This window comes from Delphinapterus leucas, chromosome 8 (genome assembly GCF_059928025.1).
Source record: "Delphinapterus leucas isolate spDelLeu-1000000601 "Yukka" chromosome 8, BTC_Dleu_Yukka2, whole genome shotgun sequence".
Taxonomy (NCBI): Eukaryota; Metazoa; Chordata; class Mammalia; order Artiodactyla; family Monodontidae; genus Delphinapterus; species Delphinapterus leucas.
The window spans coordinates 72,171,693-72,186,162 of NC_143136.1; the positions used below are offsets into that span (position 1 = coordinate 72,171,693).

The 14,470-nt window shown below is 32.7% G+C and overlaps 1 protein-coding gene across 15 annotated transcripts in view; it reads left to right on the forward strand.

The window, feature by feature from the left end:
• The window catches only part of BAZ2B (bromodomain adjacent to zinc finger domain 2B), a 385,114-nt gene that overhangs the window by 291,601 nt on the left and 79,043 nt on the right, over positions 1-14,470 (forward strand). For 11 of the 15 annotated variants that reach the window (XM_089915998.1, XM_089915997.1, XM_089916000.1 and 8 more), the window contains 5 exons: positions 564-857; positions 2,041-2,101; positions 2,869-2,977; positions 3,247-3,348; positions 13,222-13,432. In XM_089915998.1, the coding sequence (XP_089772124.1) occupies positions 564-857; positions 2,041-2,101; positions 2,869-2,977; positions 3,247-3,348; positions 13,222-13,432 (777 nt within the window). The remainder of the gene's footprint in view (positions 1-563; positions 858-2,040; positions 2,102-2,868; positions 2,978-3,246; positions 3,349-13,221; positions 13,433-14,470) is intronic. The other 4 variants (XM_089916003.1, XM_089916009.1, XM_089916010.1 and 1 more) reach the window with 2 other exon arrangements.

Here is a 14,470-nt window from a genome sequence, read left to right on the forward strand (position 1 = left end):
AGTCTTTTGTAAAGCCTGAGAAACTTGATGAAATCTTGCAGCTAAATAGAATAACTGTAACCCCCAAAGCCAAGCATCTCCCCGCAAAAATTGTTTTCTTTGGCCTCAAAGCCCAGAAGAAAGGATAATGATAGTTCCAGAGTTCTCTTCCTCATACTGAACCTAGTATACTTCTTAAGCTACTAGAATCTATTAATTTAAATAATCAATTCTGTTTCCTCTATACTTTGGCTTCTTTATTAAATTAAAAGTGCTTTTGAAACCACTGAGCAGAAACTCATCGTGTGAATACTGTCATGTGAGAAGAACTGTTTTATGATTTAAGTTTTATAATTTGAGTAAAACAGTTACTTTTAATGAAGAATTTTGAGGATTTATGGCCTGCATACATTGTACTCAAATAGCTTTTAAGATAGTAATTTTTACATTTACTCTTCAGAAAAGTTGCTCACTTGAGTTCTCAGTCACAGATGCTGATTCCTGAACTATTCCATTTAGATACAAACTGCAAACTGTTGGTGATTATCTAGTTATAATATACAAATGCTTCTTTTACTTCCCAGAATCAGATAGTAATTCAGAATCAGATACAGAAGGATCAGAAGAGGATGATGATGGTGATAAAGACCAAGATGAATCAGATAGCGATACTGAAGGAGAGAAAACTTCAATGAAACTGAATAAAACAGCTTCCTCTGTCAAAAGCCCTTCCATCAGTCTCACAGCTCACTCAACACCTCGTAACCTCCACATAGCAAAAGCCCCAGGCTCTGCTCCTGCTGCCTTATGTTCTGAATCCCAGTCACCTGCTTTCCTTGGCACACCTTCTTCCACACTTACTTCAAGTCCACACTCTGGTACCTACACTTTATTTTTATTATTGTGAAGTAGAAGTCAAACCATAACAAGAATTCTTATTTATACAGTGTTCTGGGGATGATCTCACTGGAATCAAGGGCTAGATTTTAGGTTGGCTAAGAAAGGTCAGCGTGTATTTTCAAAGGATATGACTCATTACCATTTTTATTCTCTGTGCTTCCAATTTAAGAACCTGATTGATGGCAGCTTTCGAGTTTGCATACTTTCCTGTTTTTGTGTTCAGTTTATGCTTCTAGAATTTAGAGTTTGACAGTGGACTTTTTTTGTAATTTATAAAAATGAGCTCACTTGGTTACTTAAGGTACAATTGCATATCTGCCCAACACATAGCCAATGTCATTTGTATTAGTGAGTTAGCATTATTATTCCTTTAACATGCCGTATCTTTTTTTTCTATTTGACCTTTTATAAACTTGCAGAGGTCTTCATTAAAAGGTTTTACATTAATACTCCCAAATTAACCTCTATTCTCATTCAATAGCTAAGAAAATACAGATGTGTATAGTAAAATATTGTTTTACATATTTCACTGTTTTCTTGAAATTTTCTAGTTTTGTTTTCATTTGCCACAAACCAATATGATATCCTACTAATATAAGATGTTGTGCATTTGCACTGGTGAAGCTTGATCATTATCTATGAAAAATTTTCCATATAATCATAATCCTATTCTTTGTACTCTAGATTAATTAAAAGTGTTTTTGACTATAGATTCATATGGCTATAGAAGTTATATTATTTTAAAATGTACGATCCAGATGTTGAAATTTTTCAGCATCTTAAAACTCATATTTTCAAAGAAAACAACTGTACATAGTTTTCCAAAACCTCTATCTGCTATTTTCCTCCTCCTTCTTTAGCCATTTCATTAATAACAAAATGACGGGAAAGCTGTACATTTTTTCCTTTGCATTGTCTTTTCATTAGAGAGGAATACTAGTTATTCTGTCATGCAGACCAAAGAAAAAAGAAAAACACCCTTTACTTTATATACAATGTGTTTTGTTGAAAAGAATCTAAAAATAATGCACAAGTTGCAGAAATACACTAAATAATTCAAGTCATTAAGATATATTATTCAAAGAAAAGTTTCAAAACTATCAAAAATTTTTCATGTATGTAAACGAATCTTTTATGTTAACTGGTTGAATTTTCTTGAAGGCACTTCCAAAAGAAGAAGAGTAACAGATGAACGTGAGCTGCGTATTCCTTTGGAATATGGGTATGCAAAATAAGATATATCTTTATATTTCCCCCCACATATTTAGGCATGTTTGATTTCTCATTCTCTACTATTAATAAGAGAAGTGAATATACTGCATAGTTATTTGTTAGAGCAGAGGAGCAAAGCTGATATATCTGAAGTTGATATACCAGAAAAAAAATTAAGACTAACTATGACAGATGGGAACATATGCATCCAGGTGGGAATATGACTGAAAAAGTCACAAGAGCAAATCATTTGGCAAAGAGCAGAGACACAGTTAAGAGTGTCAGAGGTTTTTGTGAAGATAGATTTAAAGGAAGGTGAAAGCCACTGTGGGCGAAACTGAGGGACTTGAGCAGAGTTTGGCTAAAATGGTTGAATAGGAACTGAGAATTTTCATGATCCCCAAAGAGCAGAGAGCCAGGTTTACTGTACTCTTCTCATTTAAAGCTTTTCAGCTGTAAAAAAACCAGCACACATTGACACATGTGCCTGAACATGTCCGAATACCCAACGTAATGCCAGTATGATCTCTTAAAAAATTTAATGGAGTTTAATATTTGTAAATTGAGTCCTTGATTAATTTTTAGTTGAATTACTTAGCAAAAATATCTAAATTATTTTAATAGTAAATGTATCTGAATTGCATGACTGGCTGTTTATTTTCTTTGTATTTTTCATGTTTTCTAAAGAGCATGTGTTCTCAAACTTTTTTAAATTTTTGTTTTTAAAAGCTTTCTTAAAATTACGTATGTGATAACCCTCATTTCTATTATGTGTAGCTGGCAGAGAGAGACAAGAATAAGAAACTTTGGAGGGCGCCTTCAAGGAGAAGTAGCATATTATGCTCCATGTGGAAAGAAACTTAGGCAGTACCCTGAAGTAATAAAGGTACATACTTTTCACCAAATGACACACATTTGGTGCCTATTAAGCATGCTTATGGAAAAAGAAGTACACTTCTTTCTCAGATAAAGTTCCTTGGCACAAAATATTCTCTTGTATGGGACTAATGAATGTGCTTAACCTAAATTGATCTCCTGTAAATCCATAGCCCCTTGATAGAATATGCAAAACAGTAGTGTCCTGAAGATAGCTATACATCAGAGCTGGGTTGTAATTATTAAAACCTGAAGTGGAAAAATATGTGATTTTTTCAGTATCTCAGCAGAAATGGAATAATGGATATCTCAAGGGACAATTTCAGCTTCAGTGCAAAAATAAGATTGGGTGACTTCTATGAAGCCAGAGATGGACCGCAGGTATCCACTTTTTAAAAAGTACAGTCTTTGAACCAAAAAGTAGTAACATAACCTAAATGAAGTAGATTTCGCTACACTCTGGAGCATTGCCTTTTGTTAGTTAATTCGTGTAGCTATACATATAACTTTGTGGTAAACACTCACAAGACCTCAATTTACTATATTTCAGTAACGAGGAGCTTTGACATTTTTTTCAAATTTCTTAAGTAAACTTTTTCCTGTTTGTTAGTTCTGTCATTAATTTTACAGTTTATACAGGTATAAAAGAATCTGTATGTTCATGAGAAATATAGGAAAACCTTAATTCCCTGAAAGGTAAACAGTTTTTTGAAAATTAATTTGAATAGGAGAAAACATGTTGTTTATAAGTCAGTCCAAGAGAGGATAAATATGCCTTCGTTTTTGGAAGGATCTTGTCCATTTGATTATGCCATACTACATGATTCATTGTCACAAGTTTGATAATTTTTGATGGGGGTAGGGGGAATCCCATAATATTAAATGAGTGAAATTTCTGCTTTTTGCAGAAATTGAATTTTTAAATAATTATACACATTTCTGAAATTATGACCACAGCTCCCTTTGAGCTTGAGGATTAAGTACACAACCTCACCGATCAGCGCAAAGAACTTACCACTGAAACCTTGTTTCCTATATGTGTCCTTTAATGGTTTGCCTTTGTTCCTTACTTAGATTCAGCTACATATGCTTATTATTCCCTTTAACTTTATTAGCTCCATTGAAAGAGGTCATAGCTACGGACTAAGGAGACCTAGATTCTTGTTAACCCATGAAATAGTTTTGTGATTTCAAACAACAAAATAATGCCCACTTTTTCTTCAGTTTCTTTATCTGCAGAATAGAGACAATCATAATTTTCCTTCTGCCTCATAGGATTATGGTGAGGTTAAAATGAGATCATACGCATGAAAATGTTTCAAAAGGTTAAAATGCTCAACCAACTGAAGTTGTTATTTTCTTTCTTGATTGAGCCTTTCTCTCTTTTGGCCCATTATAATGCACAGAAAGATTCTTTCTGGCAATTAATATTTTCTGTTGTGAATAGGCAGGCTTTTCCATACTATTTACCCTTTAATTTTATGGTTATAGAAATAGAAGAGGCCTTCCTAATTCTGCAGGAAGTTCATTTTGAGAGCTCAAAGATTAAGGGAGTTTTCCAAGATTACACAACCTCAACCAGGCAGAGACATAATTGAACTCAAAATTTCTAACAAGTGTTCTTTTGCATTCATTGTGTAACCTATTTTCCATTGTTGTCCATGACTTTTTATGTCCACATCCACTTGTTTCTTTACCAGTAATTCTAAAATGCCAAAATATATTCATCTGAGGTTTAATTTATTTATGGAAATATATTCTAGGATTTTTCTTTTTTAAACTTAAAAATGTGTCTAACTTGGACTGAATTTGTCACCAAACAGATTCTCGGAATTTTAGTGAACCACAGTGTTATTTTACACACTCCATATATACTAGATCAGTTTTTAAGTCACAAAACATATTAGAAGGCAATAATAATTTTATTTAAAAATTCTCATTTTTTAAATCTTTTGATTTTCATGTTATCATAACCTTACTTGTTTCATTTAAATATGCTAAAGATATCTTTATGTTTTTAAGTTCAATAGAATTTTATTCTGAGAGGAAAGCTAATTGCTGTCCAATACATAAAGGACTTTTAGTTTTTTATCAGTGATAATTAGACTTAGTCTATAAAGCCTTATTAGGCAGAACAGATTGTTCTTTGACATCCATTCACTTTTTATTAAATTTAATCAGTGTTTTCCAAAGCATATTGTCTTGTTGAGAGATCAATTCCAATCAAGGAAATATGATGAATTACTAAATCCAGAATGTGTTAAGCTGCCAACATTTCAGCAGACTACTAAGGGAAAATATTAGCATTTTTGACTGTACTTCTCTTGGTTAAAAAATAAGAGTAAGTTGAATTCATTTCAGGATACTTTTAGAGAACAACAATTAAAGGTGAGTAATCAAAACAACATTTAGTTAATTAATTAGAGATGCATATAGTTGAAGAACCATATACTTTTTTATTGTATGATCAATATGTATAAGCATATAGTTAATTAGAAATGTATATACTTACAATTTTCTATGAAAATGAGCAAAGATTACATATTTTTGGTAGAGTAACTGTCATGTGTAATAACTTTGATTGGCTTAAATTTTGTAGAAGATATAAAATATAATTTGGGATAAAGACACCGTTACCAAGCAGTGATGATCTGTATATGTTTACAATAGGTCTGCCTCTATACAAATTGTATAAATGGTATGATGGCTGTACGTATATTGAAAAACAACACTATGCATATTGAAAGACTGAAAGGAAATGTACCAAAATTTTAGTAATGGATGTAATGATTGGTGGTACAGTGGAACTTTTTTTTCCTATGTTCTTGCATGTTTCATAATTTCTAAATTGTGCTTGTATTACATATATAGTATGAAAAACAATTTCCTATTTAAAAAATAATTGCATCTACCCCTTGTAATCCAATAAAGCTGAGCATGCAGTTTTCCAAATGCATGGAGATTTTACATAACGATTTCAAGTGTTACCGCTACAGTTTTCCAAGTTTCATATATTTATTTTTGGTGTTTGATAGCAAATGAAATGCTGCATTTGTAAATTCATTAGTATTCTTAATCACTCTCCTAATAAAACATTTGCATTGGAAAATGTAATTTTCTCCATCATATTTTTCTTTTTTCTCTTAAAACTTACCAAAAAAAAAAAAAAACCCAATAGTAGTTCTCTAAGTTCTAATTTCATTCAAAGTATTTCCAAAAATTGCAGCAATGGTATTCCAAAGCTCTATATTTTACAGATGAAATTTAGGAAATGGTAATTTCTGTTAGAAGATAATATCTGCAGTAGAGAACCGTGGTTATTTTATATGTTAATCATTTTTGACTCAAGGTATTTCTGAGCTTAAGACAGTGACTATATATATATTTATTAACAGCAAACATTTGTTGAAAGTATTGACTAATTTTGTGTGCAGTACAGTAAGATGAGAGGTATGAGAGTTCATATTTATTGAAATTTAGTAAATTCATCATTAACTAAAGGACAAAAATCTAATGATTAACTTTAAAAAAATTAAAAAGAAGTCCTTAAATAAGATAGGGTTGACACAAGAAATTGGGGTTGGGAGAGCCTTTAATCTATCCATTATCAATTTTATCTATTTCAATCTGCAAATGTGGTAAGAGATTTGCAAAATCATCTACTGGTTAGTATCTACTGATCCTTAGATACCAAACACTTACTCCTGGCTTCTATAAAAATCATGATTTTAAGGATGATAGATTTCATGGAACAAAATGAACCATGGCACTCTTTATAATCACGTGATATACTGGCTGGCTACCTTCTTACTGAAATTCTTTTAGCTATTTTAACCAGTGAAACCCCTTTGAAAAGGCAATAAGGTAAATATATTTCTTACAGACTTCTCCATCACATTATAAAGGACTAGTTGAACCTAATGTTTATCATTGTTTTCATTTTATTTTGGTTTTGAGTGTCAGAATAATAGAAAGTATGGTTGAGCTAGGCAGATTTTGGTAAATATAAAATAGGGTTATTTTTATTTTCCTAAATATGATACTTAGGTAAAAAGGTAAAAAGTATTCACATTTTTGTTAGCGATATATGAAGGTTTCAAAATGAATTGTTAATGGCAAAGATTATTTTGAAATATATGATAATCTAATTTGGGAAGGATTTTTTGTGTGTGAATGGTAGAGAACAAAACGTCTAAGCATAAATATAACAATTAAGTTTATTTTTTTCAACCAGGAAGTTAACAAGCAAAGGTCAATGAATGTCTGCTGCATTCAGGCCAAAAAAGCAAAGAAAAGGAAAGATGCAAAGAAGGAATAATTAAAAGTGACTTAGGAAAAAAATGTTGCTCTCTCTATTTGAGATGTATTTTTTAAGATTTTTTTTTAATGGCATAATGCCACGAGAAAAGAAAAACATCTATAGTTCTTACTGAAAAGAGCCTTTTTTTCTTAGTCATTTAATCAGTTGATATTTGTGGCAAATACTTAATGTTCCAGGCATTTCTTCCCAAATAAATTTTCCCTAAAGGCATTTTCCATAAAGGAAATTGTGAACACATTTCACTACAGAAATGAACCTGAAAGCCTGACTCTGAGGAAAAACTAATGTTCATGGAGAAACTGCAGAGTACAAAAGAAATAGAAGTTATGATCACTGGTTTAGAGAAGCTTGTTATCTGGGGAAGATAAAACACTAAGCACAATGCTTTTCAGCTAAAATCAGGGTTTTGTTAATAAGGAATAAGGGGAGACTTCACAATAAAGCAGTCAACATGCAGTCTGTGGCAAGACTGTAATGCTGGTAATTATTTCAAATAAGTAAAGAACAAACGATTGGGAGTCAACACCCAGGGTTCTAATTCAACTCTACTGTTAACTGTCATACCGAATGCAACACAGCTGTGGGCATATATGGACCCTGAGAACACGAAAGATCAGTACCAGAAGTCCAAAACTCTGGAAATTTATGTCACTAATCTACCAGGTAGGGTTTTTGATGGCTAGGCAAAGGCCTATACTAGGAAGCCAACTGTAAGAATCCAAGAGTAGTGCTAAGGAGATATCTGACAGTCCTAACTCTTTGAAGGTAACCTACTGTCACTGGAAAGCATAGTCAAGTGTTATGGAAACAATTGTATCAAACCACATCTTCCTCAACTGTTTTTAATAGGTGACAACCATCTCCCAGCATAGATAACTATTCTTACTCTTTCACATCTTTAAAGTGCTATTCAGTATATGATATTAATATAGTTTATTATTAAGATTAAGAATCCCTAATGCTGTAAAGTTTATGGTATATAAAGCTCTCACTACCTACCTCTGGCACCACAAAGTAGCTAAAAATAGACATAATACTAAACTGTGAATTAGGGGTAAGGAAATCCAACAAAATTCTGATTTTTCTCATGAAAATAACTTTAATGTTTTTCTTAAAATATGAAATGTCAAGTTCTGTGAAAAATATTTGATGTCCTTGCTTTGCTTGTGCCTTAAGATTTTTCTTAGACTCCTAGCAGGGTAATTCAGCATCCTATGTTACTTTGAAAAACGGAATCCTACTTTTCTAGGCCTTAATTTCCTCATCTGTAATGTGAAGTATATATATTATAGGAGGTCTTTAAGATCAGTTCCCTTTTAGGCGTGACATTCTAAAGTTTTTTAATAAACTAAGTATCAGGAAGTAAAGGATTCTGAAATTACACTTGAAAGAGAAAAGTAGTAGAAAAAAATTGTCTTTGTTTACTTGAACCGTGGTTAAATTTACTGAAAATTATTTAGCCAGAAATCAATTCGGTAAATGATCCTTCACTGAATGACCAACAGACCTAAAATTGTCAGACCAATGCCTTAAGCCAGATTTAAAACATTCATCACAGCTATTTTTCTATCAGAGTCAAAGACTGGGATAGATAGAGGTCCTGATCCAGAAAACTATGAGTAAAGATCATCTATTCGCTTATATAACATTGAGCATTCTAGAAGTAGTAGGCATCTCAAATATTAATGAGGGCATTGACACTTAGTGGTCCAAGACTGCAAATCCCTGGTGAAATTGCTGCAGCAAAGTCTTGGTGATACTAAAACTTAAAAAAATAAAAAAACCACAGTAACTTGGTAAATAGATCATTCAGTGAATTGTTTTTTGGTGGACTGGTTTACTTTACTTATATACCGCTTTCCCCCCAAAATAAATAAACCTTCAAGTATACAAAATCAAGCAAAATGGGAGCAACAAAAGAAAAATAAAGATAAGCTAGAGTATAAAATTGAAGCAGGAGTGAGACTTGGTAACACATCCCATTAAGACCTAAACATGTTTCTGGTAAGCCACAAATTGACTTTAGTTATCAGTGAAATGTAAGAGTTAGGACTGTCAAATATCTCCCTAACTAGACAATTCAGTGTCCATAACATAAGGTGAAAACAAAGCAGTTGCTCATGAGATGTTCAGAGTATCATTTATGAAGAATAATAGAAAGGTTAAAATAGAATAATCCTATTTAAGTTAAATTTCTTAGCATCTTTTTTGAATTTCTGAATACAGAAAACATTTTGAAACTTATTCATTTCAAATGTTTTCTTTAAAGCTCTATTTTGTCTTTAAAGTATAAAATACCTGAAAGCAATAAATTTATTTGCCAGTTTTCTCAAGTATTTCTCCAGACCTTTCTGGTCTCCATTCAGACTTCTCTCCTTCACATCCAGGAAGTTCTCTCTCCAAAAAAAGACTAAAGTATTCACTTTCCTTTCCACTCTGATTCTCAGGTCCTAATCTAGACCATCATTATTTTTTAAGTGGACAATTGAGGCAACTTACTGTCCCAACCTCTAAACTTTTTCAAATTCATTACTGCTGAGGGTGTGGCCCTTGAATCACCTGCATTAGAATAGCCGGAGCCTCGGGTCCTAGTTAAAAATGTTGGTCATTTGGGGGAGAGAACTCTCTCTAGTTTACCTTTAGAAAATGTTATGCCGATACAGAGTAGGTACTTCAACAAATATTCAAGTAGTTGGAAACTATTTCTATTATACATTATAGTCTTACAGTGTATTCTTGTATAATGCATTAGAGTGTATAGTATATAATGTAGTTATCTCATTCACTTAACCTTAATTATTTTGTTCAGTCTTCTGAAATAAAACATAAGCCCTTTTTTCCTTCTCTTTGTAGTATTTACAGAAGTATGTTATTGCTAAGGCTTTAAATTAGTAACTCTTGAAAGTGGAATTATAATGGTATAAGAGACTTAATCTACCATCATCTCCATCATGTTGAATATCTATTTTCTTTTTATCCATATCTTTTAAATCTTAGTCAAGAAAGATTATTTTCAGGAACCATTTACTATCTTAGTTTTAAAAATTAAGAAAAAAAGTAATAAATTTACTCTTTTGATGAATAATTTCAAAAAATTTATAGCATATGGATCAAGTGATGTAAATTGTATTTGCTTCTTTTTTTTCCTTACCCACGGTTATCTTGGCTACTCAGTGAATTAAAGCTGTAATATAAGCTTCAGATTCCTAACAATCCATTTCTCATTTTCTAAAATCCAGGAGTCAAAAGACATTATATGTAGTCCAATATATGCAACTCCCTTAGAAAGCATTTACTTTATAAATGCCAAGGGCAAAAATGTAAATGATAATGTCACTATAATGTTACCAGTTTGGGGCACCAACATATTCTATTCCTTTTTTGACACAGGCAGGTATATTTTCCTAGCTGAATAAAACATAACTGTAAAATTATAACTGAATAAAAAAATAAATTGATCAAACCCTTCAAATCTTGGCTAAAAGTTGATTTTATTATTAATAAGGTACTTTAAAAACTGAATGCAGATTCCTTTACAGACTCCTTTATTAGTCTTTCTCTTCTACTTCAAGTGTCACGAATGTCACTTTTATATTTTTCAATTTATGTGATGCATGCTGCCTTGGTGCCTAAGAGCGTAATAGAAAAATGAAAGCCTGAACTAATCAAAAGCTTCCCATACTGGTGAACATAAGAATGTTTTGATGGCTTCCTTCTTAGTGGTTTACGGCGTGAGAATGCAGTTGGTACAACTACTGTTTATGTTGACTTCATTGAAATCTCAGCCAAAAAAATTCTTACTTTCCTCAGAATTAATTTGTAAAATTATTTTTAACCTGGCAATTACTGAAAAGAATTAGTATAGATATTGTTTTAAACATATATGGATTATATGCATTAATTTTTTTCTGCCACAATCTTGCCTTGCCATAATCTTGGCTGTGCTTTCATGGCTGAATATTGTGATCAGTCATTTATCAAGTATAAGAACATCTTTGTAACATCAATTAAGTACATGTAGTGGATAAGAGCACAGGTTTTAGAGTGAGACAGTTGGGTTCAAATCATAGTTCTGTTCCTTATTGCCTCCTTACCTTAGGAAATTATTCAACTGGACCTGAATTCTCTCAGTTGTAAAGTAGGTACAGTAAAATCCACCATATTAGATAGTACTGTTGTGAAGATTAAAGTACATAATGTAATCAAAATGCCTGGAACTAAGCAGAGTGCTTGGAATGTGGGATGTAACCATCATCCATAGTGGTAGCAGGAGTGGTATTTGTGTTTTTAGTACCCATTGAATGAGATATTCATAGTCTCCTTGCCCCAAGTTAGGTATCATGGCATAAAGTATACCTCAAGAACTTTTGATTATTTTTGGTTGCAGAATTGCCCATAGTGGTTCAAGCTAAATTCCTAGTTTGAGATTCTTTTAAGAAAAAAAGTATGTTTAAAACATTTTCTTAAATGTCACACTAAAGGAATTATCTCTTTAAAAAAAGAAATAAGAAAACAATTATATTAGAAGGATTATTTTAAAAGGGTGCCTTTCCTGTATTTGAACATGTTGATTTGGACAATAAGTAAGGTAATATAATAATGTATTTTTTAAGAGAAAAGCAGCTCATCACAAACAAATAATATATTTGTTTTGAATGACATATGAAGGATAATGAAAACCAGACACTGATGGTATCTATACACTGAACAGGATTATTCCTATAATACACTAGCATCATGCTGGTGAATGTGTTTCCATCAGGAGACTTATAATGGGAAATCTCAATTATACACCATATATTCATCATTGGCTGTAGAAATTATCATGTGGCCAATATTATTTTACATATACCCCCATCCACTTCTCCTCTTCCATAATTTGTTGAAGCAAATAATATACATGTTATTTCCTCTATAAATGTTTCATTCATATCTCTAAAAGATAAGGACTCTTGTTGTCTACAAGAGTACCATGGTACCATTATGACACTTTAAAGTAATAATTCCTTGATATCATCAAATAATAGTCATTGTTCAAATTTTCAATTTCCCTTAACTGTCAAAAGTTTCTGAACAGTTCGTCTATTTGAATCAATATCTAGGTAAGCTCCACACTTTGGGATTGTTTGGTACATCTTTTAAGGCTCCTTTAATCGTCCCACAGGTTTTTTTACCTCTTGAAATTTATTTGTTGAAGAAACTGTTGAAGAAATTTGTAGTATTTCCTCGACTGGATTTTGCTGTGTAGTTAACCATACACTTCTCACCCAGTTTTTCCTGTGAAGTTATAGTAATTAAGTCTAATCTAGATTTGATTTCATTTTGTAGGGGACAAGACTAATTTATAGGTGATCGAGTGAACCTCCATCAGGAGGCTAATGTCTGTCTGGTTGTCTCTCTTTTTGGTGATTGGCAACCATTCAAGTTCAGTGCTTAGACTCATTAATTCATCAGGTATTGCAAGATGCTGATATTCTAACTCTTACATTCCGTCTTGATTTATTAGCTCTAATATTTCTATAAAGAGAACTTTCATCTATTATTTGGATAGTTTAACGTTTGGTTTAACTGTTAACCCATGAGAACAATCCACAGAGGTGTCATCACACAACTAATTTTCAAATATCTGCCAACTTTATGGTCATTGTAGTTCAGAAATGGTTATTTAAAAATATATCTCTATTTATATGTTTATAGATACAGATATAAATCTCTTTGTGTTTAAAGTTGAATTCATTAAGAATATCAAAACGATGCCAAGTCCATGAGTAATTATAAATATAAATTTAATTAAAAAAATAAAATTCCTAAAGTTTGTACCAGCCTTATATATTTACCAAATATCTGTGAATTTGCCTAGAATTTTCTGACATATTGATCACTTGTGTTTATTTCATTTGTAATCTTTATTTCTATAAAATGTTAATTAAAAGGGAATGCAGTGGTGTCTTTTGAAAGAAGAGGATGTCATTCCCCGTATCAGGGCAATGGAATGTCGTAGAGGAAGACCACCAAATCCAGATAGACAGCGAGCAAGAGAGGAATCCAGGATGAGATGTCGGAAGGGCCGGCCTCCAAATGTTGGCAGTGCTGAATTTCTAGATAACACAGATGCCAAGTTACTAAGAAAACTGCAAGCTCAAGGTAAGAAACAGAACGTATCTGACACTGTAATAGTCATATTAAAAAGTGTAAATATTTCTTATATTTTTGACTGATGAAAGATTAACACTGCTCTCAATTTCTAAAAAGTAGACATTTGTGTTAGAATAAAAATGAGAAAATAAGGAGTCCCACTGGTAACTGGAGTTCTTTGATTAGGTAAGCTCCTTTCAAGAGCCATATTCATAAACACAGCAGACCCTGTGTATTGAGAACTACAAAGGTGGGTGATAAGCTTTTAAGGCTTGCACTGAAAGGGCATCTACCAGCACTCGGCACATGCCTTAAGGTTGTGCCAACCTTCTGGAAATTCTCATTTTAACAGCTCCCGATTCCTTGAGGTGGTACAAGGGGATAACTCCAAAATATGTGGATCTGTGGAGTAAATTTTCAGTCAGAGAACTCCAATTACTGGTAAGTAACCCCAGTCTTTGGGTTCTTCTGTAGTATGCACATATTACAGATATTTTCAAAATGCCCAAGTAATAGATTTAATTCACAAATATTTATTTTAAGACCATCAGAAAGTACCACTGTCAAGCACAAAGTGCTCATAATAACCTCAAATGTATTTATGACTCAAAAGTGTACATAGCGCTTCCCTGGTGGCACAGTGGTTGAGAGTCTGCCTGCCGATGCAGGGGACATGGGTTCGTGCCCTGGTCCGGAAAGATCCCACATGCCGCAGAGCGGCTAGGCCCGTGAGCCATGGCCGCTGAGCCTGCGTGTCTGGAGCCTGTGCTCCGCAACGGGAGAGGCCACAACAGTGAGAGGCCTGCGTACCACAAAAAAAAAAAAAAAAAAATGTACATAAATTGTTAACATTAAGTTCCCAGGCTATGTCTGACACAGAAAAAGCTGGCATAAATAAAACAGTCCTGCCCTGAGTTTGAGTTACTAGTTACAACTGGGAAGACTCTTCTTGTGAAGGGCTTCTTGTGAAGGCTATCTGAATATATATAAGTATATGTGTTGGTGTCTTATACTCACAAGCATATATATAAACATATATATCAATGT